Below are 27,320 nucleotides of genomic sequence, written 5' to 3' on the forward strand. Positions count from 1 at the left end.
ACAAAACGCACACCTTGGATGTATGCTGTTTAAGACATTCATGACTCTTTACCACCTCAGATCACTACAGACATGTCTTTAAAGGTCTTTCATCTTTGCTGGGAGATGCAATGTATTAAGTACTGCTAACCAATTAGCCTGTTTACTGAGAAAGGAATGTGAATACTCTTTGTCATAAGTGTCTGTAGTTTCAATATCAACTACTGTTTCAAGAATGGACAGTTTCACATTGTGACTAACCTCTCTGGATGTGTCTGGAGCTCAAGGGTAAAGTTTTTTATGGCAACATTGGAACAATGCCATCCCAAAGATCACAATCAAAGCTATTCAGAACAATCTCTCAGATAATAGAGTCAGACTATTGGGAGAAGACTTCCACAAGGCTATTATTACAGCAATGTCTTCAAGGTGAACAGCAAGTTCAGAGTCACTTGGCCTAACCCAGATGCAGGATATGTTGGTTTGATGTTGCAAGTAATGTTTTGAGGGCATTTACAGCAAATGTACTCCAAAATATAAGTAATTTCTACATTCTTGAAACAATCTTTAATCTGAGTTGGGAACTAGATATCACATGTTGCCATGGACACTCTAAAATCTTTAGCTAATGGAGGTCCTCTTGACAGAAAAAACAGCAAATGCATTGGTGGAGACCTATACAAACTCAGTGACCAAACACAAGAACATTTCTGCGTCTGTCCTCTGAAAATATTCAATGACATTGACAGTGTTTTCATAAGAGTATGAATAATTCTGTAAAGGCCCAAATCCAAATATCTCAACATTTATATTGTTATGCAAATAAGGTGAAACTGGAATTAATGTCAATTTACAGAGGACAAATAAGAGTAAAAAGTTAACACCCAATCACCATCACTCGATCCTTCATTTGTAAGAAATCTGCTCAAAACTAACAATTTCCAAGGGGTATGAATAATTCTGTTAATTGTATATAAAGGTGTATACTTGTCCTTTGTATCATGTCCAACTCCATTGAAGTCTCCTCTCATTTCATTTGACCCCATCTATCAAAATCAACTTGAACATGGACAGGCCTTTCCCTCCTTATAGACAGGTGCCAGCCAAGGGTACGCTGAGCCCCAGTATTAAACATCACCACGACAATAGCTCTTTGATCAAACACCATGAACACGATAGAGAATATAAGGAACAATCACCTCTCATCTGAGCTGGCATGATGAATCTTCCTCTCAGCTTCTTGGCTGTATAGTACCTGGAAATTAGAAATGACACACACAACACCAGCAACACAAGAAGTGTCAATAACATATGAACAGCACTGACCTCTTCATCCATCTATCTATTTATCTATCTATCTATCTATCTATCCATCTATCTACCTATCTATCTATCTATCTATCTATCTGTCTATCTATCTATCTATCTGTCTGTCTGTCTATCTATCTATCCATCTATCTATCTATCTGTCTATCTATCTATCCATCCATCCACATGTATCAACCTGTCTATGTCAAGAAACAAATGCACAATAATGTAAAACATGCATGTTCATGTGTATCACTAAACTTTTATCTCTTCATGCTGAAAATCATGGGAGTACTTGCAAGCTTCAAAAATATATCAAATTCACACAAAACTGTTCAGCCTCATACATCATATGTTTTAGCACACAATGACTTCAGTCCCACATCCACATATCCATGTTAGTAACCAGTAATATTGTGAATCTTTGACTTTTTATCCTGAACATAAGTTCATTTCAAGTTTGCTAGTCTGCATGATAACAAATCTAAGGGGCTTTTGCAATTAACTACTGTCAGCATTAAAACACTAGATATATCGCTACGGCGACTGATATGCCTCCGCCATAATGCATGGTTCTCCTAATAGGTCTATAGTACAATGTCTTGACAATGTGTGATGACAGTTTCAAACAACTGGCAAATATTAAAATGACAGGTTTGATACAAATGTGCTGAATGTTCACTTTCCTAGAACTAGGTTCAATTGGATGAATGATTAAAATGTCAAAATGCAGGTATTTGGGGAACTGATGATTTTTACTTGACTTTTGACCCTTTTATAAGTTTATGCATTGAGTAATTTTTCAAGGTATTGAGAAAAAGTATAATTTCAGTATCAAATGGGAAAATAGCATGATCTAAACCTGGCCTTTGACCTTTGACCTCACAGTTCCAAAGAGAATCACTGTTAGGTTGAACATGCATAAATATGTAAGTTTCATGATGATACCTTGAGTTACTTTTGAGATATGGAGGAAAAAGTGCAATTCAGCACTTTCACTTGACCTTTGACCTTTTGGCAAGAAACCTCCCACAGAATATATATTGGGTTATACATGTATACATCAAGTTAAAAAAAAAAAACCTTCATTCATTGCATAAATATAAGGAAAGTAGTGATATTTTGAGAAGTTGACCTTGACCTTTGACCCCCCTGACCTTTGACCCATGACCCCCAACTTCTCTAGATAATCACTGCCCATCGGTACAAGCATATATACTAAAGTTCCATGAAGATACCTTGAACCATTTGCGAGATATGGAGAAAAACATGAAATTTCAAATTTTTTTTCACAAAATAATCTGTGACCTTTGACCTTTGCCCCTGTGACCCTAAAATCCACACAAAGTATTATCCCCCAAGGATATACCCTCATACCAAGTTTGATGTAAAACCACCACACGGTTCTTGAGATATCGACAAAAACAAAACGGGACGGACGGACGGACGGACGGACGGACAACCCGAAAACATAATGCCTCCCGCCACTTCGTTGCGGCGGCATAAAAAACAACTTTGTCCTGTTTCCACATTGCACTACTATTTGCTACAACTCTTTGCTGCCATTTCCTATCGACTAACTTCATGCATTTGATTCACATCTGTGCCATCTATCAGTGAAACCTGTAAACTAGCCACACATATACAGATAATCGTGTGGTGAGAATGAATAAAATCAATATCTGCTCGTCACAGCTGGGCTTCTAACACGGGGCGTGGCCGCCAATTGACTCACCGTGCCGTGTCCGTTTGCTTCAAAGTAGACTCCGATGTCGAACTCCTCTGCCTTGTGATGCAAATGTTTCACACCAGTGCACACGCAGGCCACTGGGACTTTCTGTGAAAAGTGAGAAATGAATGATTCCTCCATAAACTTTGTAAAGGATATTCACTATGAAATAGAATGTAGTATGGATTTAAGCAATAATATTTTCCATATACTGAATTATTTTGTTCACTTGAATTATCAATAACTTCTATTCAATACTTAAACAAACCTCTCATGTTTGAAATAGATCTTGCCACATAGGCTAACAAAGTTGCAGATTATTATTTGTTATTCGCTTTGGTATTTTAGAACTCTCCACACATTTGAGACTACAGACGACACATGACTGGACTCTCTCTAAAGATGAGACTATTTCAGCAACAGTAGGAAAGTATTAAAGTGATCAAATAAGTGCAGTTTTGAGAAAATCTGCTTGCAAATTTAAAAGCAGTCACAGGCATAGGAGTCTGGTCATTTTAGCACTTGTAATAGATCATTTAAATCATCATGGTACTCTAGTTTTATGAAAAGCAAGGTTTTGAATTTCAAATTACTCCTTGGCTTTAGAGTTCTGACAAAATATTGTACTGATATCAATCTTCAGTTTTTTTTCCCGTAAAAATTACACTTCTTTTCAGTCAAATCATTTATTTTGACATTTTCTCTGATTTGATGTTTGTGATTTTTTTTTTTTTTTTTTAATTTTTTTTTTTTTTTTTAGGGGTAATGTGGTCATGAGTTAAAAAATTCTTAATGCCTTCAAATTTGATACAATCAATCACAATGTGGAAACACATGTACAGGTCTAGCCACAAGCAGTGTCAAACGAAAGTGTTTCACACATTTTTAGTTGCCGATCACAAGGAAGTAAGAAACAAGAGAGGTGCAACAAGCATACATATAATGACCATAACATGTAAACAAACAAACAAACAAACAAACAATCACAACATTTCAAATGGGATATCATTTGTGCATTAGCACATTTTTATTTATCTTATTTATTTATTTATTTATTTTATTTTATTTTTATTTTTTTTTGGGGGGGGGGGGGGTTAAAGATGCACCAATGGATGATATGGTACGATTTGGCAGAGTTCTAACTTACCAGAGTTTCCACAGCATACTTTGTTGAACTGCCATTTGCGTATGCCGTCTGGACAAGGCCCATTCTGAGTTGTAGATCACTCTGGGTGACCAGCTCCTGCACGTATCCCGCAATCTGGATCACAGCAAAAATTATTAGGGGGTGAGTGCGATATCGACAATGACACCATTGTTAGCCATAATAGTGATGCTGACAAGAACACGAATGCTTCTTCTGCATCATTCGTCAAGCGTATAGAGATTGATTACATGTTAGCCATGTCATTTTACGTAGAGTATAGTTTATTAATGATTATGTGGCAGGTGGGAGGTGGGGCTAGGCATACCAGTGAACCATGTGATATCTCGTACAGCAATACATTTTGAGGTACTTTATAATACTCCTTCATGCTTCATGCATTTGGTTTCCATGTCAGGTTGGGGGATTTCGTCTTTTTCAGTATCTCTGCCTAAATATCCTTTTAGAGTTGTGCATTCATTCAATTTCCTTCCCTCTGTCTGTGAATTTTGTGCAAAGTTTCTACTTTGAACAAAAAACAAATATCACATGCAAATTATGTCCAATTTAAAAAATCTCTTGTCTCATTGGAGCAGATATTTCAACGTGCCTTTCAAAAGATGCCTCAATATCATCCCATTAAAGTTGTCTTCCCATCAATCTGAGTCTCAATCAAACAGAGGCAACTGTACGGGTAATGTTGCAAGACCCCCTTTGCAAACATGTTTGTTTAATGTGCCATCCTTGCTGTTTCCCTTATCAAGTGGTTGATATAAAACAGGTCGGAATATGAATTTTTCCATCTATGTTCGCCATGTATTTGCCAACTCCCTGAAGAGCACTCTTGGCTGCCTGCCACTTGGCAAGCACATGGGTAAACACCAGCTTCCCATTTCCCACAAGCAGACAAACCTCGACTTGGCTCAGGTTCAACAGCACATCTAAATTCAAATCATTCACCCCAGCCATCTGCATGTATGTCTATAACATAGATGCCACCATATCTATCTCAGAAAACAAAACATTTCATCATAAAGACTGAATTCTTGTTGTAAAGTTAATGGGGACACTCATCATCCATGATGCAGTACCTGTATATCATTTTTTTGTCTGCAGAAAAAGGGGGGGGGGGGTATGCTGGCATATCTGATGAAATGCGAATATCACAGCATCCAGCGAATATGACACCTTGCCACATCAAAATACTGTATACAGTATATATTTCGCGAGTGTAATGTTTTGTGAATTGGGACTTAGGACTTGGGAGACAGTTTTGCAAGCTGTCCAATTTCCGATTGAGAACCCTGGTGACGGAATGAGAAAGTTATGGAAAGCCAAATTCTTGTGATGTGTACATTTTGTAAATGTCGGTCTATTTTATGGTCCTACTTTATAGAATTTTCAATCCCAAGGGGGGTTTCTAACATCATTCAGTATATTTGCAGCAGCATTCCTTGCTCAACAGCATAGAAAGTAGATTTGCATTCACACTTACCAGTGTTGCCAGCTTGTCACCATCAAGGAGATGAAATTTTTTGTCTGGAAAAAAAAAAATAGAAAAAAAAATTAAGGGATGTATCTCTGTTGAAGTCAAAAAGTCATTCATGCATTTGCTTAGCAAATTCCTGAGTTTTTTGTGAAAGACTAATGACAGACCAGAGTTTCTTGCATTAGCATCACTACTCACTAAACGAGCATACCCTCTAATACTGTATACGCCATATATTTCGCGAGTCTAAATTTTCGCCAATCGGGACTTCCCAACAATTTCGTGAGTAGTTAAATTCACGATTGTGGAGTCCTGTACTGAACGGAGAAATGTATACGCGTACGTCACATTCGTATCAGCATGAGAGTCAATATTTTCGCGTGTTTTTAATTTTGCAAAAAGCAGCTGACTCGCGAAATTTGCAAAAATAAAAACCTTGCGAAATATTTGGTGTATACAGTACACTCAGCGTAAGATGAATATATCCCAAATGTTCTGACAATCAAAATGTAGTGCCTGGCAGTCTGCACATTCTCCAAATTCCCATGTAATTCAATTTCTTGTCTAATACCACTTTTGTAGCACCATAGCAGCCATACAGAGAGAAATGGAAAAAAGGAAAGTTATTTTTTAAAAAAAGTGCATTCTGTAAATGTGAGACATTGCATGAGAGAGAAGAGCACAAGGGAGAAAGGCAAAAGACGTATATAATAGAGAAAGAGAAAAAAAAAGCCCTCATTTTCCAAAAACACCGAGACAAGAGATTGTAGGGTGACAGGACACACACACACACACACATATACACAAACACACACACACACACACACACACAAGGAAGAGAGACACACAGACAGACAGGAGTGACACACCTTCATCAATGTAGAAGTACACTATCCGATCTGCATCGCCGTCCAGAGACACACACTTCTCGCCCGCTTGAGCAGGCATGCCTGTTTGGAGGGACACCAAATCAAATGACTGTTTTAATAAGACTTCAAGTTACATGAAAATGAACACACACACACACACACACACACAAATCATTTTAGAATTTACTGCCTGCATTGCTCAGATACAGTAATGGAAAGGCAGGTACACGAAATATGAATAAAAGGCTTCAGACTGACAAAATATAGCCTTCCCTACAAGGATGTAATTTCAAGTTTCACTTTCTGCAGCAACTTCTGTTCATCGATATCTACAAGTTTCATTCGCCTTTGCAACACTTGTTGATAACCAGTAATATCCAAGAGAGATAGTTTGTGGAGGTTTTTTGGTGTTTTTTTTTTTCTTTCTTTCTTTCTGTTTTTTCACAAACAAACACTGCTGCTGCTTCACACCATCTGTGCCTCCACTTTTGGGAAGATGAAGCATCTCGAAAAAATGAAAAATAATCTATAAACAAATGTTGGCTGCAATGCAAAAGTATGTGTGCTGCACTTCATAAACACTCTTGCTGAAATCTGTCACATCACGTGTGGTCTACCAGCACTGTTCGAATGGGATATTTGTTTTGCATGCAACATGTGTTCCTTCACAGTGCAATTTTAGCCCTTATCACGATAGATTTCTATGGATGTTTTATTGTTCATTTTTAGATATTGTTCTCAAGTTTAACAAACAGAATGATTAAAATGTTGGCAAAATCACACCTAAAATATACAGGTTATGGAATTTCAAATTCATGCAATGTGTGCACAAAAAAGGTGACATTAGTAGCAACATGGTATACATATTAAATGGTGATCCCCTCGCGTAGGAAGTCTTTCGCTGACATAAAAACAAATCTCTGCTTAATCATCTTTTTGGACATGTAATCAACAACAAACAATATCTCTTGTACATCAAAGTTTTGCTGTTGTAATTGCCCAGCAATGATGATCTTTTTGGAATAGGGAGGAAAGGCTTGTTGGTGCTAAATCACTGGCCCAAAATGTGAAATTTTGTCATAATTTCGCCCAAGAACCCCAGGGAGAGCCATTAGTTATTGATATCATCTTCTCAGCTTATTGGTATCATGTTGTTTTGCCCATTATCACGATTCCAAGAAAATGTGAAACTGCTAAAATTCACGAACTTGCCTGTTTTACATTTAATTTTGATGAAACTACCATTGTTTAGTGTGCCTGATTTCACTCTGTACATCACAGTCAACTTAAACCTGGCATGGAAGTTCACTTGAATGCACACCATTCACAAAACCAACAGCCTGTCATTAAACTAGTTTTGCTAGGGACAGTAAGACACAAAGAAGAAATCATATGACATTTCTCACTATTAAAGGCCATTACTTCTGATGTAAAACTGCCAATGGAATTTATTAGTTTATCCATCCCATTTCACTGTTAATCAGTAATAAATGACTTATTTGATGATTCTGGTATGGTTACCTGATGAAGGAGTCTGCTGAACCTTCACAAAATCTGCACCACACTGTTGAGTTAGACACAAACCAAACAAGAACCATATGCAGAGTGAATGAGCGTATCATGCATCACCACAAATCAAAAACAGGAATGCAAGAGTGCTTCAAAGTTGTGTAAAGGAAAAGAATGATTGTCTATGATTACATGTAATGAGCTATGATAAAAAAAAATATAATGCCTCCGGCACCACTTTGTGGCGGAGGCAAAAAAAGGGGGGGAAGGGGGGTATGCAAACATGCAATTGCAGTAAAAAAAAAAAAAAAAAAAAAAAAGAAAATCACCAGCAAAAAGTCTCAACAGCCTTAACACTTCTCAAGATCTATATGTTACCAGCCCCCACAAAAAACAAGACTAATGAGAAAAAAATCCCACACAGTACCTCTTACAACAACATCATAATCTAACACACAATATATGTATCTTTTAGTCCCACATGCTGATAATGGTGTTAATAGCTCTCAAGGCATGGTATTCAGTATTTGTTATTTTTCCATGATTTCACCTAAGGCTAGTATAATATTGAGTCTCACTCTGCTAGATCTTGTGCTACATTTGTGTTTCTCTTTCTTTTATCATCACACAATCCAAACAAGATTTAAACCTCAACAAGAAACTCTTAAAACAATTTTGATATCAAATGAAAGAAAGAAAGATATTATTCAGAGGGGTGAAGGTTCTGGCTGCCCGGAAAGCAGTAGATGACAGGTTCGAGTCCCACTGGTTCCTTTTTCCGACATGTTTGTTAATTTACAGATCAGCTGTTGCGATCTTAACAAATTTGATTTGTAGAGGGAGACAAAGTGAAGAAACTTGCATCTGAATTTTGAATTTTGATATCGTTGCTTCTGCTAGCAACTCTACACATAGTAGGCTAAGAAAACCTCTGCTTGTCTGGCTTCATACAAACGCCTCTAGGTACGAGGCCCTACGAGCATTTATGACACTTAAGCACTGTAGAAATCACCTGTTCATTAAGCTTTCCAGAAGAGCCATCGTTGTACACAGTGATGTCCAGGAGGCCAGGGTTCATGAAGGTCAAGAACTGGGCAACCTTGAGGGCCCCAACTCCGTTGGCCCCGTCAAGAAGGATGTGACTGGAGTAGTCAATGCATCCGCCCAAGTCATTCTGTGAGGTGTGAGTTGGGGAAGATATAAATGACGCATGGAAGTCAGCAGAGTGACAGACAATGGCCCGAATTCACGAAGTTCATACAAATTTAAACCATGGTTTATGCACGTTTCTTCTGTGTAAAGACGATTGACAGATTGCATATGCCAAAAGACGTCCAGGAACAAACAGTCATACATGCATCTCAACTGTATGCATATTTCAAGCTTATTTTAGACCATCTTGTATCAAGGTCTAAATTCAAGCCAGGTTTAAACCACCTTTGTGACTTTGGGCCAATATTTCCAACATCCTAACACATCCTCTACTTCTTTTAGTTTGCAACTAGTAAACTGGTATCATTCCCAGGTGTAACAACTATGTAACCAGCTTTTGCGTAACCAAAATGGTTCAGTTCATCAAAATAAGCTATAACATATCATTGGACATTTCTAGATAAAGTTAAGATTAGACAATACATTTTTAGCCCATCCCCCCCCCCCCCCATAAAAAAATATAATGAAAATACAGTAACTATTAACCATCATCCTCATTTCGTATCATTCAATTATCTATTAACATATACTGTATACGCCAAATATTTCACGAGGTTTTTATTTTCGCGAATTTCACGCGTCAGGTGTTATTCGTGAAATTAAAGACACTCGAAAATATTGACTCTGATCCCGATGTGAATATGATGTACGCGTGTACATTTTCCTGTTCAGTACAAGACTCACAATCGCGAAAATTTAGACTCGCGAAATATATGGCGTATACAGTATCCTACCTACCAATGTCATTCCTAGCATATTAAAGTTATCGCCTAAAAATTACATTATATAGCCAATTTGATGATCCCTGACTAATAACATGAAGGGAATCTGCTCAAGATTCATCCAGCGTATCTTCCCCTCTGGAAGTCTCATCTACTGCAGAGTCTGTCAGTCTTGATTTGTATTCAGGAAATGTGGCGTGTACAGACAGACAGACAGACGGACAACCTGAAAACGCACACCAACACCACCCTTCATTTATAGAGGCATAAACATGAACAGGGAGCCTGATCAATTATTCACTTACAAACAAAGACAGAGAAAGCAAGCCGACATGAAACATAACACACTACCCAAGGTTGCTTACTATGGAAAATATGGTACCGCTCACCTGCTCGCTGCGTGCAGGGGTAATCAGCTTTCGCAGACTGGTGTAGGCCGCCGCCAACTTCTTGTAGTAGCCTTCCTCGGTGTGCTGGCCGTAGGCATCTTTGGTGTTGTGGCAACGCACCAAGTAGTGGAGCTGAGGAGTGGAGAGTAGACCTGGTCACAAAGGAATGGGGAAAAAGAAAAAACTAGAATTATCACTGAAGGTGATTAATACCCCCGCCCCTAGTGTTGCTTTATAGTATGTGATGTCATGAGGGCAATGACGTTAATACCAAGTTTGTGCTCTTGTCGAATTGGAAACAGAATAATTTAAGTTTACTGTACAATTACAGAGTTGACACTGAGTATAAAACTTACAGCAAAAGGAAACATGCTTTCCCCCAGCATCACTACACTTAAAGACTATCATACAAATTTGACCTTCATAGCTTGAATGGTTTATTTTGATACAAAAATGAGTGGTTACCATGGCAACACATTTGCCTTAAACTAACACATTGGTGTCTTGCAAAACTACACTTCTAGATCATGATACATACTAAATTTGACTTTAATTGCTTGAATGATGGAAAAGTTATTCGATCTGCAAGGTTTTGGTAAAATTGTGGTTACCATGGCAACAGTTTGTATGACAAACACAAAAATTATGTGTTCCACATCTATACTTCAGGGCCATAATGCCTACCAAATTTGGTTTCAATTGCTTGAAAACTGTGAAAGAAGTTCACTCCACAGGATTTTTTTTTAAAATGTGGTTACCATGGCAACGCATTGTCCGATACAAATACAAAGGACATTTTGCAAAACTACACTTAAAGAGCATCATACACACCAAATTTCACCTTCATAGATTAAACGGTTTAATTTGATACAAAAATGAGTGGTTACCATGGCAACACATTTTTCTTATATTAACACATTGTTGTCTTGCATAACTACACCTCCAGATCATCATACATACTAAATTTGACCTTAATTGCTTGAATGATGTAAAAGTTATTCAATCCACAAGATTTTGGTAAAATTATGGTTACCATGGCAACGCTTTGTCCGACAAACACAAAAATTATGTGTTCCACATCTATGCCTCAAGGCCATAATGCCTACCAAATTTGATTTCAATTGCTTCAAAACTGTGTTAGTTGTTCACTCCACAAGATTTCGAAGAAAACATGCGGTTACCATGGCAACGCTTTGTCAAGTACAGTACAAACACAAAGAGTGTCTTGCATTACTACACCTATAGATCATCATAGATACCAATTTTGAAATTGATTGCTCAAATACTATGGAAGTTATTCAATCCACAAGGTTTTGGTAGAATTATGGTTACCATGGCAACGCATTGTCTGAGAAACACAAAAAACATGTCTTGCACATCTATACCTCAATATCATCATTTACCCTAAGTTTCATTTAAATTGCTTCATAACTGTAGGAGGAGTTCGCAACACAAGATTTTGCAACAGACCGCCCGACCGCCCACCCACCCGCCCGACCGCCCGCCCGACCAACATCACGGTGATTACTATATACCCCCTTCACACTATGTGTGGCAGGGGTATAATAACCTCGATTAACATCTGTCATGCCACAAAAAAAAAAAGAATAATAACAGAGACTCCAACCCCAAGCACCTTCTGATCAGGAGATTCTCCCGCCCGAAACCCCTAGCAAACGGGAGACTCCAAGTAGATGTGTGTGAACCGCGAAGTTCCTAGCGTTCTAGATGTTCTCTGGTGCTATCTAAGGCTTATTTTTTCAACATACGTTAGCAATAAGCAAGAAATCCTTTCCACCGGGAGACACAGAGCCAGGGCGGGAGAAATCAAATCTCAAGCGGGAGAACGGGAGATTTTGCAAAAATGGGCTTTCGGCGGGAGATCTCCCGTCGAAAACGGGAGAGTTGGAGTCTCTGTAATAACAACAACAACAACAACAATAATGATAACTGCATTCATATGGTGCTTTATACTGATCTTTCTAAACAATCTCAGGACTCCAGTCATTGGTAAGAACCAAGGTTTCAAGCTATTTTTTCAATATTACTGTGATGTGCTACATTAATATGCATTTTAATAGACTTCCTTTTATTCAATAACTTCCAAAGGAAATTTGAAATATACTCCCTCCCCCCCCAAAAAAAAAAAAACCACACACACACACACGCAATAAAACAAAACAGTATTACAATTCTGTCAATTACAAGGAAATAATATTGCAGTCGGGTGTTAACATGTGAATGCAAAATTATTCTGAACATGAGCATTTGCTTCAAGAGTTTTAAGTATGATTTTAGGAATTATGTGATTGCGAACATGGCAGGTCTTCTGTATATATGAGGAATGTATGGTATTAGCTCTCAAGGGCAATATGACTGGAATTGACAATACTGTAAAAGTGGAAATTTTCGCGCCATTTCCCGCAACCAGAAACTAGTGTGAAAATAAAAGGATTTTTTTTTTGCCTGTTATATGTACCACTATGCCATGTCTCAATTCAGAGGAATCAAAATATGTGAAATTCATCTTACTCAGGAGAAAACAAAAAACATCTACCTTCAGAGTAGGCCCTGACCCATACCTCCTCCTGTTCTCTCTTCAACTCTTCCTCTACAACAAAGAGAGCCCCACTTGTGACTTCACATTCTGTGCATAACCAATGCTGCACATTGGCACTGGTCTGATGGTCAGTAAAAATCACTGTCGGACCAGTAACTTTTTCAGGAATGGACCACTAAAAAAATGGAAAAACTGGGTACCTTCTAGTTCGACAGACAAGATGGACAAGAAGAAAAAGTGAGTTAGTGTGCAGCCCTGGCATAACCCACAAGCTCACAGGTATACACGTGCACGCACACATCCAATTAACACAGAAAACTTTTGCTCAAAGACTCCGACATAAACTGCATTCATATCATCCATGAAGTATTGGTGGAAGAGTGTTACCACAAATGTCACACCAGAAGAAAAAAGTTTTAAAAGTCCTCGACCTGCAAATATTTCCTGTAGTACAGCAAAAAATAAATAAATAAAAAAATCTTGTCTGGCTTCAGTACCCTTGTTCCTGATCTGTGATTTGTGATAGCATGGTGCATTGTGGGTGGCTGGCATTGGCTTACCATAGTCAGTGAGATGACCGTTAACTGCAGTAACCCCGTCTTTCAGTGCCTGGACAAGCCTCACGCTGCTGGGTCTAATGGGAGGAAAATTGAGCAAAAGTTTTACAAGCAAGAAGAAAAAAAAGGCAAATTCTGTGAAAAAGAAACAACACAAAAACATTTAGACACACACACACACACACACAAATCACTAGAGCTCAAGGTCCCTAAATACAGCAAAGAAAAACAACACATCATGCCTGAAAGGTTCCTTTTCAGTTAGTTAGTATTTGCACTGCTGCAATATTTGCTTTGAACAAACAATTATGGACTGCCTGAACGCAGTGCTGGATCAATATGTGACATATGGGATCTACACATGCATGTAGAATTTACTGTGACACAAAGTGATGCTGTTGTGGTTTTACTTTTGTATCTCCATGTATCTGTTAGTGAGAGTTTGGGTGATGTTCTTTCTATATATATATATATATATATATATATATATATATATATATACATATATGACTGGATTCCAATTGATATGTATTTTATGTGAGACACAAACTAAGAACTCTTCAAAACAAAGACTTAAAAAATAATGATGACTTACAATGATGTAGAATCCTAGAATGTCACCAACATCTGTGGTGATTGCCAATGCTGTAAGTTACTGAATGCACACTGAAGCTTTATACTTATGTTTCCCCTCTAGATGTCAGGGGCAATATGCAAAGTGGTCACATGATCAAAACACTTGCACTAAACCACAGGGCCTATCAAAACAGCACTTACAGGGTAGTCGATCTGTACGGTAATCTTCTGAACAGTATTGCTTTAGAGTTTCTTCTCCATGTAGACATAAAACTTGCACTCTCTCTGGTTAGTCTTTCAAGACTAAACAGACTAGACTTAATGCGAAACCTTGCCAGTTTTGTTCACACGACCGACAACATTCTGCAGCTTTACACAACATACTTTTTAGGCATATAAGAAATTCATGTACATCATGTCCAGGCATAGAGAGTTCATACATGCAAAGCTGACAGATGCACAGAAGTGGAGTGCATAAACACCGTTCTGAAATATTGTGATATTTTGAGGAATCCTAGTCTTTCTATCAAGAATGAAGGGAGAGATCAGATACACAGTCTTGTTGGGTTCTTCGATCTAACAGTAATTACCAACAAGCAGACGCAAAGGTCAGATGATCACTGACTGTCAAATGGTCATGGTTCCATGCCTCAAATTGTATGGCCTAAATTCATACAGGTGGTTTAAATCTAGACCATGGTTTATGCAAATTTCTTCTGATAAATGCAAATAATAGATTGTGTTACATGCCAACAGTACATCCAACAACAATCCTGCATTGACATGCGCAAGTTAAAGGTAGGATATCTATGCTGATTTCACTGCTTATTTTAAGCCACGATCTAAATTCAAACCACCCTGGTGAATTCAGGCCTATTTGTTTGAGATAACCATCTCTCTTTCGGTATGAATTCTCCTTTCAGAACACCTTCAGTGCCATACCTTGTATCTCTGGCCACAAAGACGTTAGCACTTTGTAATATGTCGATCTCCACTTCAGCGATGATTGCCCGAACAGTGGCTTCCAAGTCTTCATCTCTGAGTGTGGACAAAGGGAAAAACATTAAACATTTGGATATCTTTAAGATCAAATCTATTGAATTTAAAGAGATGATATGGTTTCGTATAGATGGGGCTTCAGGTTTCCAACTTTTTTTGTCAGATAATGAGAAACCTCTTATGAAAGATTAAAGAGCATACAATCCTGAGGAATTCAAAAATTATTTAATGAAAACTGGTTTTTGCAATGGTTCAGATATCCAAAACAAAGCAATCCTAGTAAAAGATGGAACCTATCTATTATCAGGATTGCTTTGTTTTACTTTTTCTTTAGCATATTGCAGCCATTTCAAAACTGATTTTAATCAAATATACTTTGAATTTCTCTTAGAATTGTATGCCCTTAAATATTTCATAAGTGATTTCTAGTCATAAAGTGCCTTGCCATGGGGCACAACTGCTGCAGCCAGGGGACTTGAACCATGGACCTCCCGATTGATAGCCCAGGTCTTATGCACTGAGCCACATCAGCCCCTATTAGGGTCCAGCATTATCATTGATTCTTTTACTCTCCCACACGTCAGTCACATGTGATACAAAGCAACATACTTCATCATAATGTGTGGTGTCGTGAGACTGACCGTCCAAAGATTTTTTCCCAATATCAGAGCAATCACAATCCACTATTGTGTTACTTTAATCCAGAATGTAACTTGAAATTTTACTCCAGAACTTCATACAATGTATTTGTGCCTCAGGATTCCTCACTGAGACATTTCCTGCTCCAGGATATCCACGCACCAAGTCTATACATCTAATTCCTCTTAGTGTGTAATTTGCAAACTTACACGTAAATCTCTAAATTTGATCTTCCCTTTCTAGAGCCAACTAGAATCACACTGTCTTGGTGTACCACTGTTTTTAAGTCCGATGACATGCTAATTTGCTTCTCTAGTCATATTAGCTACTGCTTCCAAAACGTTGTAATGCTAATCCTATCGTGTTTCATAGGACTGAGATATGGAAAACCAAAGAGGTGCATCGAGGTATAGAATGGACCATTTACAGACATTATACCACTTGGTGGTAAGCAAAGAAATCAAATCTGTCAGCCTGGACACAAGAACATGGGTGTGACTCACGCAGCATTGGCCAGCCTTGTGGCATGACCCTCCCACGCAGGCAGCAACATCTCTCCCATGGGTTCCACTAGCTTCACCCCATTGTCGTCCACAGGGTTGTGGGAAGCTGTGATCATCACACCTATGGTAGCTGCAAAAAGAAAAGTATGAAAAAAAAATTACTTGGTATCAGATTTGTCCACTTGATGATGATAATTACTTCAGCAAAGTTTTCCTGGTTTTTGGTGGGCTCTCAGAAACAAATGATTATCCTTGGGATACCTCAGAAAAATTTCTCCTCTGATTGGTATACAGCAACTTCACATTTATATGCTGAATGCTGGCCAGGTATAATGCAAATTTTTTGGCTCTATTCCATAATTGCATGACTTTAGCCATACAATTCTCATGATTCACTTACCTTTGGCATCCTTGGAGCGCAACACAGCTAAGATTCCCATTCTGAACAGGACTGCATCCAAAATGTCAGCCCTAGGAGGTAAAGAATTTGGAAACAAGCATATTATCTACTTGTTTTCAATGGCATTGTTCATAGTTGATAGAACTATGAAGGGCTATATGAAGGTCAATGAAAAGGTCAATTGTGAGACTCGGTCATCTATAAACTGACAAATGTCACTAAGGAGCTGAAGAAGAATAGGGGGGGGGGGGGACCAAATGTGATAGACCAAAACTGATATACAACATCTCATGAAATCTTGAGAAAAAAAAAAATGGGTTGCACATTCAAACTCCACAACAATTTGAAGGAACAAAACAATTGAAATAGTGTATCTTTAACAGCTGTGAGATGGCAAAACAACATATCTAGATCCACCTCTTTTTGAGTAAATCAAGTTTAAAAGTTTTGGAAATGTACAGCTGTTTTTGTGTTTTTGTTTAATATTTCATATCTTACCCTCAAAGGACCAACAGTATCAATGACATATTGAATGCACATTGATTTCACTAGACCTCTTTTCTTTTGGAACAATGTGCATAAATCAACACATACATTGCTTTACTGCATAAACCTAACCAAGCTAATGCTACGGCAAAGCAATTTATAAGTCTCAATCAATGGCACCCTTACAAATCCCGCCATGTCATTCTGCGCACGGTACTGCAGGCCATGCAGCCTATCACTGCATTTACGTGTGGATGTCAAAATAATGTATTGCATGTAGATCATGCGTTGTTTTGCCAAGTTCATGACTGATGAGTGTTGAGAGGGGGCAAGCGTATCACAGGTTTTGCCAACAACAACAACAACAAAATCTAACAATTCCCACTGGGAGGCCTAAGGGGCGTCATATCTCAGTAACGGACTGCATTCTGATTTCAAGATTTGTGTCAGAATTAGGTTACTCCAAAACAAATTGAAATATGTGAATAGGTCAATTTTCCTACATTTTGTCATCTCACGGCCATGCATACCTACATGTAAGAAGGATAGATCATTCTATAAACGAGTAGCAGTCCAACTACCAAGAAAGAGAGTATGCCAGTCAAAAGACTCGGCATAACAGTGCTATTGTGCACAGAACAAGGAGTTCCAGCTTGCTCTGCCTGATGTCGATAGAGAAATCATAACATTCTCATGCTGTGCCAAATATATACGGTAAACCAACACAGTGCAATCACTGTGGGGGTGCTCTTGTATTTATAGGTAAAGACTGGTAGAAACAAAGCCTGAAAAGAAATGCAATGAATGCTCTTTGTGCAGATGACATTCAGGTTTTCAGATTTCTGTGTGAAAGAAAGATGTGCTCTCACGGTAGAATCGAAACTTGCTCGATCTCTTGCAATTTTAAGCATGCACATTAAATGATAAAGCAGACACAACATATAGCCCTCAGGCATTCAACCCTGTGAGAATGCTGCACAGACGAGTTGCTTTGAGGGCACCCATAGCCCCTGATCAATGAAGGAGAGCCTAAACTTCCAGCTTAGTGAATTCACTGAAAACTCCAAAAAGAAAGCCGAAGTGGAATGGACTGACAAAACAGTCCTTTGGGGTACTGGTGGTCCCCTCTGCAACCTTGTCTGTAAGCTGTGAAAATTAACTGAAAAGGTACTTTTTTTTTTTTTTTTTTACAAACTGTTGTTTACTTCTACCAGTGATTATGGCAACATGATCAACTAGAAAAGCACTTGGAGAGAGCAGACCTCTGCCAAGCAGCTCATTTCCACCAATACAGGCACGCTGAAAATCAATAAATTTCTGAAATAGAAGCCTTTTGTTTCGTCACATAGCTTCCTGCATGTTGCGATGCGCCTTTGTGTGAGCAAACCTCAAATACGCGAATCTTTAACTCCCAAGTTCATTTACCCTATCTGCCAAAAGATACCTAACAAATCCTTCAAATATCCAAAAAAATTCCTAGATCATCATCAAAATTTAATGATCTGTTCCTCGTGTCATTACCAATTTTTGTGCAAGTTTCATTCAAATCTGTTCCCAACTTTTTGAGCTATTTTGCAAACAAACAAACCAACGCCAATGAAAACATGACCTCCTTTCTTGACGGAGGTAATACCTTAAACTAGTGAAACATACATCTTTGTCCCTCAATGAGCCATCAAATACCCCATTTGAAATCCTTGACTTCTAAGAAGAAGTCTAAAATAATATCATTCAAATATGTCTGGGCAGCCAACTGAGGCCAAGGTCAAGTGACGATTCATCCCATAGTCTGTTAAATGTACATGTTTGTATTGTATGTACGGAACGGTACTCAAGAATGCGACTTCATGCTACCAAGCTACTGTACATGAGCTTCAATTCATAATTATTGGTCCCAGGCAGGATATTCAGCATCAAATTCACCATTGTGTGGTTTATATGATTTATATACTATGTAAGAATCATGGAGTGCAAACAATGCAGAGAATAGAGTGATACACTAGCTCATTGCCAGTCACCAAAGAGGTTTATATACACTTATCACCGCATTGACACAGCACAAGACACAGATCATACAAAATATCTCCACTTCAAATACACAAAATTTACGCAGGGCTCGACACTAATGGTGGCCCGGGGCCACCAAAAACGCATGTCGGACCACCAAAATTTCAGAAATGAAGAATTTGGTGGCCTGATCGGGCCACCAAAAAAGGTCGGATGTTTGCCTTTGGGCCACCAAAAATAAAAGTTAGTGTGGAGCCCTGATTTATGTCATGGTATCTAATAACTTTAATGGTATTTTATCTCAAATCATTTCTGGTTTTAAGAAGAAGCTTTTTGTTAGAATTCTCTAGTTTCTGGCAGGTTTATGGATTCTGGCCCCCCTGGGGGACGGTAAGTGGGTTATGGTGCTCATTTGCATAATAGGGAATTTTATCATCCTAGCGATAATACTTGTTAAGTTTGGTGAACATTTTACCACTCATATTCAAGAAGAAGATAAAAATGTGAAAATTGGGCCCCACTTTGGTTTTCCAACTGGGCCTTGAGGGGAGCACCCCCCAAGATCCATATTCTCAGGTTATGTAGTACATCGTAATTTGTATGTACAGGTCTGTGGTGTGAGTTTTGGTTCATAGCTCAAAGCTGTGGAAAATAAGGAGAGTACACGAAATTTTTGACGACACGGATGACCGAAATTTGGGAAAAGTAACACATTTATGTCTCGCTTCCAGTACACAAGAGAAACAAAAAGTAAATGAATACCCAACCCTGGAATACCATACTTAAATAAAGGGAAAACAAATTTCACAGGTGTGTAAACCTGCTTGAATGAATACTAACTTTTCTGTCTGGTGGCTCGTTAAAAGGAAACTTAAGGTACTGTATATCTTTAAATCTGAAATTTCAGAGACAAAAAAAAAAAAAATATGTACAGTAATGGCTGAAATAAAAGCGAAAGTACAGTTAAACTCGCCTAAGTCGACATCGCATATGTCGAAAAATCGCGCAAGTCGATAATTTTAAAAAGTCCCGATTTTTCCCCATTGACTTACGTGTATTAATTCACTCATAAGTCGAATTTTTTAAGTCGAATACTCGCTTAAGTCGATGAAATTCCAAGAACACTTTCACGGAAAAACCATTGAATTCACTGTGCCTAAGTCGAATAAAATTTTATTGTGTAATAAATCACTGTCAAAATCACGAGACGCCAGTTTTTGTTTACATACAGTATATACCAAAAGAAACTGCGTAAATAAACATTAACGTTTCATTAACGTAAGCGGTTTCACCTGAATCGTTAGTAACGCAAACTAACGATCTGGAAAATTAACGTTTTTAGCAACGATGAGTAACGATCCCTAGCGCAAATTAACGATGTTTCGTTAACATTAACGATAGGTAACGCAAGAACTCACGCGAGATTTTGGTTTTGTAACGAGACCTGGTGAAAGGACGACGTAGCCACTGCCGAGTGTAGCGATCTATGCCTTATATTTAGCGGAGTCTTTTCGCGAATCGAATCACGATTTCGCGAATGGTTAATTTGCGACCGGGGTCACCAAAAACGCACGCCGGGCCACCAAAAAAGCCGAATGTTTGCCTTCAGTTTTGGAAATGAAGCGGTAACAATCGGTTCCATAAGATGCTGAATAAATGTCAGATGTTTGCTCTTTTAATTTTGGAAATGAATAACAGTAATATTCGATTCCGTATAATACTAAAATAAATGTCGGATGTTTGCTTATACTTTTGGAATGTCAGAGATTTGATTTTGCGTTCGGAAATGAATAAGGATAAAAAAAAGTATCCGGAAGATGCTGAAATAAATGTCGAATGTTTGCTTTGACGTTCGGATATGAAAAATAATGATATTCAACTCCATACGATGATAAAATAAATGCCGGATGTTTACTTTTACGTTCGAAAGTAAATAACAATTACATTCAGCTCCGGAAGATGCTAAAGTAAATGTCGAATTATCCCTTTGACGTTCGGAAATGAATAACAATAATAATAAACTTCGTACGATGATGAAATAAATGTCCGATGTTTACTTTTACGTTCGAAAGTAAATAACATTAACATTCAGCTCCGGAAGATGCTAAAGTAAATGTCGAATTATCCCTTTGACGTTCGGAAATGAATAACAATAATAATCAACTTCGTACGACGATGAGATAAATGTCGGGTGTTTGCTTTTACTTTCGAAAGTAAATAGCAATAACATTCGGCTCCAGAAGATGCTATAAAATAAAATTAATGTCAGATGATTGTTTTTACGTTCGGAAGTGAATAGCAGTAATATTCTTCTCCATACGATGCTAAATAACTGTCGGATGTTTGCTTTTAAATTTCGAAATGAATAACAGTAACATTTAGCTGCGTTTGATGGTAAAGTTAATGTTTGATATTAATTTTGCTTTAACGTTCGGAAATAAATAACAATAGTATTCAACTCCGTCCGATGATAAAATGAATGTCTTATGTTTGCTTTTATGTTCGAAAGTAAATAGCAATAACATTCAGCTCCGGAAGATGCTAAAATAAATGTTGAATGTTTGCTTTGGCGTTCGGAAATGAATAAGTATAGTATTCAACTCAGTGCGATGATGAAATAATTGCCGAAAGTTCGCTTTTACGTTCGAAAGTAAATAGCATGTGACATTCGACTCCTGAAGATGCCAAAAGAAATGTCAGATGATTCATTTCACTTTCGGAAGTGGACAGCAGTAACATTCGGCTCCTTACGATCATAAAATAAATGTCGGGTGTTTGCTTTTGAATTTGGAGACGAATAACGGTAATATTCTGCTCCGTACGATGCTAAAATAAGTAGCAGATTGTTTCTTTTACATTTGGAAATGATTAACGGTATCAATCGGCTCATTTAGATGATGAAATAAAAAGCGGATGTTTGCTTTCACGTTCGGAAATGAATAAGGATGATATTCAGCTCCGTAAGATCCTAGAATGAATGTCGGTTGCTTGTTTTTACATTTGAAAATGATTAACGGCAACATTCGGCTCCGGAAGGTGTTAAAATACTTGTAAATGGTGGATGATTGCTTTTACAATCAGAAATAAATAACGGTAACTTTCGGACCGAACGTAGGACCGATTTAGTTTTGCTTGTTTTTGTTTTTGTTTTTTGTTCGGGCCACCAAAAAATAAAAATCAATCATTTTGGGGCCACCAAAATAAAAGTTAGTGTGGAGCCCTGGCCTGCATCAATGTGGATAAAGTGTCTTGCTGAAGGGCAAATATCGGGCACACCGTTCCAGCTCTCGGCTCCAGAGTAGACAACATACATGTACATTATACATATGTACGAGTGGTGTAACTTTAAGTCGATTTTTTTCGACTTACGTACAAGTCGAAACTCGCCTAAGTCGATGTGTTTTGCTCAGTCCCGAGAAGATCGACTTATGCGAGTTTAACTGTATCTTCATTCTGAATTCTTGCTGTCTGATTGACACCAATTTTTAGTGACCCTGGGCAACTAGGCCACCACAAATGTCGAGCCCCGACATATATTTCACAAGACTTCCTTATGCCCTGTGACTTGAGTGCATGCATTCATGCATAATAGTGCTACAAATGATGACATAAATGGTATCCCGGGGTACCAAATAAAAATCAGCCATTTTGTTGAATTTTTTATTTTTTTAATAAGGTTGTACCCTGGGTGCCAAAAAGAGGAAATTATTTTGGTGCTGGAGCTAGCGCGTGCTAGCCACTGCACTGCACTGCACTAAAGCATACGCTAGTGGTATCGCAGCTTCCATGCACGCATAGTATAACATGCAGTGGCATGGGAACACAGTGCATGCATTTTTCTCTGGCTGTACCCCGGGTAACGCGTGATGCATCAAATGTAGCAAGGGTAGGGTAGTGTACAGTGGTATGAACTAGTGGAGAAACATACAAAGTGTAAGGGAGCCTTCCCAGACGTTTGTAGAACTAGATAAAACATTGAACACAAACAACAGATCAGGGCCCCGTTGCAAGAAAGTTGCAATCAATTGCAAATAATTGCTAATTTTGAAACAACCATTCTGATTGGCTCAGGGTCTGCCCTATTAAGAAGACATGCATGCAACAATGATTTTGATTGGCCAGTGACAATCAGTTGCAAGTTGCGTTTAAACGCAAAGTTTCTAGCAACGGGGCCCAGAACAGTCAGATCATACCTCGGGGGGGCATTTCATGAAGCATTTTGTTCGACAACTTGTCGGACAAATTTGCTCTCAGCCAATCTGGGGGGCATTTCATGAAGGAACTTGTCGGATAAAGGGTCCAACAAGTCAATTATATCCGACAAGTTCAGAGAAATAAGCTAATCAGACTAAAGAATTTCTCATTTTATCTGACAAGTTCCTTCATGAAATGCCCCCCAGAGGCATGGATTTCAGTAGCTTTTATCATTTTGTCAGACGAAACATCCGACAAAACGCTTCATGAAATGCCCCCCTGGTCATCACAGAACATCAACAGAACAAAAACAAAAACAAAAACAAAACAAAACAAAACCCAGCTGAATGGTAAAATTTTGATTCTGTAGATTCAGGAGAAAAGGTCTTGACTGCACAAGTGGAAATATAATGTACCTTAGTCCATGTGAGATGTAGGCCAAGCATGTGACAAGACATTTAGAGCGGATTCTTTCATCTCTATCTCGAATGGAGTAGAAGTTGAACACATCGACCTAGACCAGGGCCCCATTTCATAAAAGATGTTAGGATGACAACTCTTGCTGGAATGACAACTTTCCACAGCAAACAGCCAATCAGGAAGCTGTATTCTTGTCGTTACCATGACAATAGTCAATAATCATTCCAAAGAGTTGTCATCAAATAAACTCTTTATGAAATGGGGCCCAGATCTAGTGGATCTATATGTGGCCTAGTTGGACCAGACCTAATTCACTCCTTCCTGATCATCAACCTTGATGTCCTTTATCAGTAGTTTGAACCTGTGAGACTTTTGGTGTGCTGTGCACCCTGTGGCATGTGTGTCATTTGTGTGGCCACGACCCATGTGGCTCACTGTGAACGGACTCACTTATTTAAGTGCATACGAATCTTTCTGAAACTGAAAATCTGACAATCAAACATGTTACATAGGTGGATAGGCCTACTACCAGCAGCGGATCCAGGAATTCCGTAGAGAGTGCGCACGTGCCCCCCCCCCCCCATTTTTTTTTTTCTTTTTTATTACCTCTGCCAAGGGAGGAGGTTATGTTTTTATTACCGTTGGTTTGTTTGTTTGTCTGTGTGCAAAATGACTCATGAAAGTTGCTCACGGATTTGGATGAAACTTGCTGGTAAGGTTGAGAATGACACAAGGAACAGATAATTAAATTTTGGCAGTGATCCGCAAATTTTTATGGATTTTATGAAGGATTTTTGATATTTCGGCAGGTTGTAGGGTCAATGAACTTGGGAGTTCAACATTGGCATTTTTGTGGTTTTCATACGCACACTAAAGTGCTTGCTCTAGTTTCTGCTACGATGAGGTGCGCCGCAGAGCTGAGACTCAGAGTTATGACGTAACGAAGGCTTCTACAGACATTGGGAAATCGCTTGGCGGAGGTTAACCCCAGCGCGGGGCGCTGTAACCAGTAACAGTGCCCTGACGACTTGTATGCAATTTAGTGAATGGTACAAGTGCACTGCTATGCTTGCAATAGGTTGCAATTCAGTAAACACCTCATCGTTCAAAATGACACTTGGATTCGCAACGAAAAGACACGTTGTAACACATGTATCATATTGTTGAATATAGGCAACTATGTATCCCTCACCATTACCTCCGAAAACAAGTTTAATCGTCATCATCTTTGATCTCCGAGAGATGCGGTCCTGTTTTTTTTTTTCCACACGCATACATTGTGTATTATAATAGGATCTATGTGCTACGTTTTATCCACACCCGATCGACAGCAAGGTTCTTAGCGCATGCGCTGTGCAAGCTGTGTACAAGTTGTACTATGATAAAATCTTTCACTGCCCTGGGCTCTTAGACAGATCGTATTGTATATCGATTTCCGCGCCTCTGATTGTAAGTATCTTATGATTATCTAGCAGTATGGCTACGAATTTCAGTGTAAAAAACCCTGTTTTTGGTCTCTGGTCACCAAAATACTAAGCCATATCAGGTGGTACATCAATAGCCATAGGGCTGCAATGCGACCCCGACTTGGTACGGCCGGTTGGGGTCGCTGGTGCGGTTAGGCAGAGGTCTACACTCTCAGAGTACTTTTCTAGTTTCTTTTGATTTAACAAAAAATAAACATCTACTGACAACACTGCACTGTGCAGTGCAAAACACCATAACGTGGGTATAAATGTGTAAAATGCCCCCCCCCCCCCATGAAACAAACAGCCCAAACAAACACTGGGAAACAAATGTTAAAAATTAACTTGGTTAAGCCAAAGCCAGGGTTAACTTTTACCTGCAACGGAACCCAGCGGTTCCGTATGCATAATGCTGGTTCAGTGTCTTTGGATATTTTGCTGATCCCACATGAATCCCTTTCAAGAATTGCTCCATTCTGCCACAGACCAGTGACCTACTTAGTAAATACCGCGTAGGCTAATTAACGTTACAAATCAGATAAGATAAACTTTGAAGACGGCGATAGGACGGTAAACACGCAATTATGAAGTTCAGCTCAGCTCAGCTCGCGCTCATGTCAGTACAGTAGCACATGTCGTGATGGAGCAGTAAAACAGTAAAAGAGTGTAGTCAGCCTCCAGTATCGACAGCACGCTTGGCTAGATCTCTGTGCTGTAAAAACACGAGAGAAAAGCAGATTGGTGATGACGACTGACAGTCACTGGCATTCCTGATAACAGAGAGATGAGGGCTAAAACGTGAGGATGCTAGATGTAGATTCTACCACACTGACGTTAGATTCTAGTAAATATGTCCTTCGCATACGCAGAGCACAGAAACAACGTTGTCGTTGAGGTCAGTTGACGATGATGATGCTGATGATGATGTCACACCACACAAGGACAAGGTGGAAGATACTCCATCGACGTTCATCGAGATATGCCAAAACAAAATCTGTCTGTAGTTTGAGCACAAAACAAGTCACAGAATGCAGTTGGATGATACAAATGCCGTGAACTTCAACAAATTGCTAACCACGAATTGGCATCGATCAAGTCAATGTAGAAATCCAAATAACAAGCGGATCGGAGCGCACTGTTGATGGTGCAGGTACTCGTGGCAGAGAAAGAGAAAGCCATGCGATGTACCCTGACTGTTCTGCTACTGGCTGAATGCTAGCTGCGCTGCTCTTCTGCCGTGTACTACTACTAGTAGTACTCGGTTATCTTTCATAGCGAACCGCTCGCGCGCTGCATGCTCTCTCTGCGCTGGGCCCATGATCGATGACACCATGGCCTTTTCATGTCTCCGCCCTCTGTCGCTCATCTTCCAGCTGGCATCTTATTGTAGTCTCCTTACCAGACTGTTCATCGAAATAAGGTTGAACATGTTGACTGCTCTGTGAACTTCACTGTCATGTCATATCTATTCTTCAGGGTCAGCTGAATAATGGGGGGGGGGGGGGGGAGGGGAGGTGAGGAGGACCACAGGGGGCTGGGCCTGCATCCTCCTTCCCCCATAATGGCTCTTCTAAGGAGATGAGTCAAAAAACACCCCAAGAAAGAAAGAAAAAAAAAACTAACAAAAACCCATGGCCACGACTTTCTGAAGGGTTCTGTCCAGAAATTCTTCAAATCCAAGCGGAAGGCGTGATGGGGGGGGGGGGGGGATGTTTATTGACAACCCCGGCCTGTAGTCCCTCTCCCCTCCATGGTACCCCTCCCCCCCAAAAACAAAACAAAACAAAACAAAACAACAACAAACAAACAAAACACTTCAAAATGACTTGGCTTCACTTGCAAAATGTAACATTACCACCTCTTCTTCTTCTTCTTTTTTTTTTCTTCTTCTTCTTCTTCTTCTTCTCTTTATTATCATATCATCATTATTATTAGTATCAGCAGTAGTCAGGGCCAGCGGAGCATTTCCAAACTTGAAGTGTGGGGGGGGGGGCCCACTTCCGGGTTTCATGAGCTAACAAGCAAAAAAGAAAAAAAAAGGTCCTCAGCTCATCTCTCCCCTTCCCATTTCCGTGTTTCTTCAGCTGACAAGCAGTGGAACTTTAACCTTACCGCGCTCACACTTCATGATTCTATCTATTATCTATTTCTATTTATTGCCAC

At 39.0% G+C, this 27,320-nt stretch overlaps 1 protein-coding gene across 1 annotated transcript in view; it reads right to left on the minus strand.

Moving 5' to 3' along the window:
- Positions 1-25,832, minus strand: part of LOC140241680 (phosphoacetylglucosamine mutase-like) — a 37,275-nt gene extending 11,443 nt beyond the window's left edge. Inside the window, exons 1-13 of the mRNA XM_072321422.1 lie at positions 25,535-25,832; positions 16,585-16,655; positions 16,185-16,314; positions 14,986-15,081; positions 13,471-13,544; positions 10,351-10,502; positions 9,040-9,201; positions 8,040-8,082; positions 6,519-6,599; positions 5,656-5,699; positions 4,164-4,277; positions 3,023-3,124; positions 1,179-1,234 (exon numbers count right to left, since the gene is read on the minus strand). Coding sequence (XP_072177523.1) covers positions 1,179-1,234; positions 3,023-3,124; positions 4,164-4,277; positions 5,656-5,699; positions 6,519-6,599; positions 8,040-8,082; positions 9,040-9,201; positions 10,351-10,502; positions 13,471-13,544; positions 14,986-15,081; positions 16,185-16,314; positions 16,585-16,655; positions 25,535-25,632 — 1,223 coding nt within the window. The 5' untranslated portion in view covers positions 25,633-25,832. The remainder of the gene's footprint in view (positions 1-1,178; positions 1,235-3,022; positions 3,125-4,163; positions 4,278-5,655; positions 5,700-6,518; positions 6,600-8,039; positions 8,083-9,039; positions 9,202-10,350; positions 10,503-13,470; positions 13,545-14,985; positions 15,082-16,184; positions 16,315-16,584; positions 16,656-25,534) is intronic.
- Between the last annotated feature and the right edge of the window lie 1,488 nt (positions 25,833-27,320).

Source organism: Diadema setosum, chromosome 18 (genome assembly GCF_964275005.1).
Source record: "Diadema setosum chromosome 18, eeDiaSeto1, whole genome shotgun sequence".
Lineage (NCBI taxonomy): Eukaryota > Metazoa > Echinodermata > Echinoidea > Diadematoida > Diadematidae > Diadema > Diadema setosum.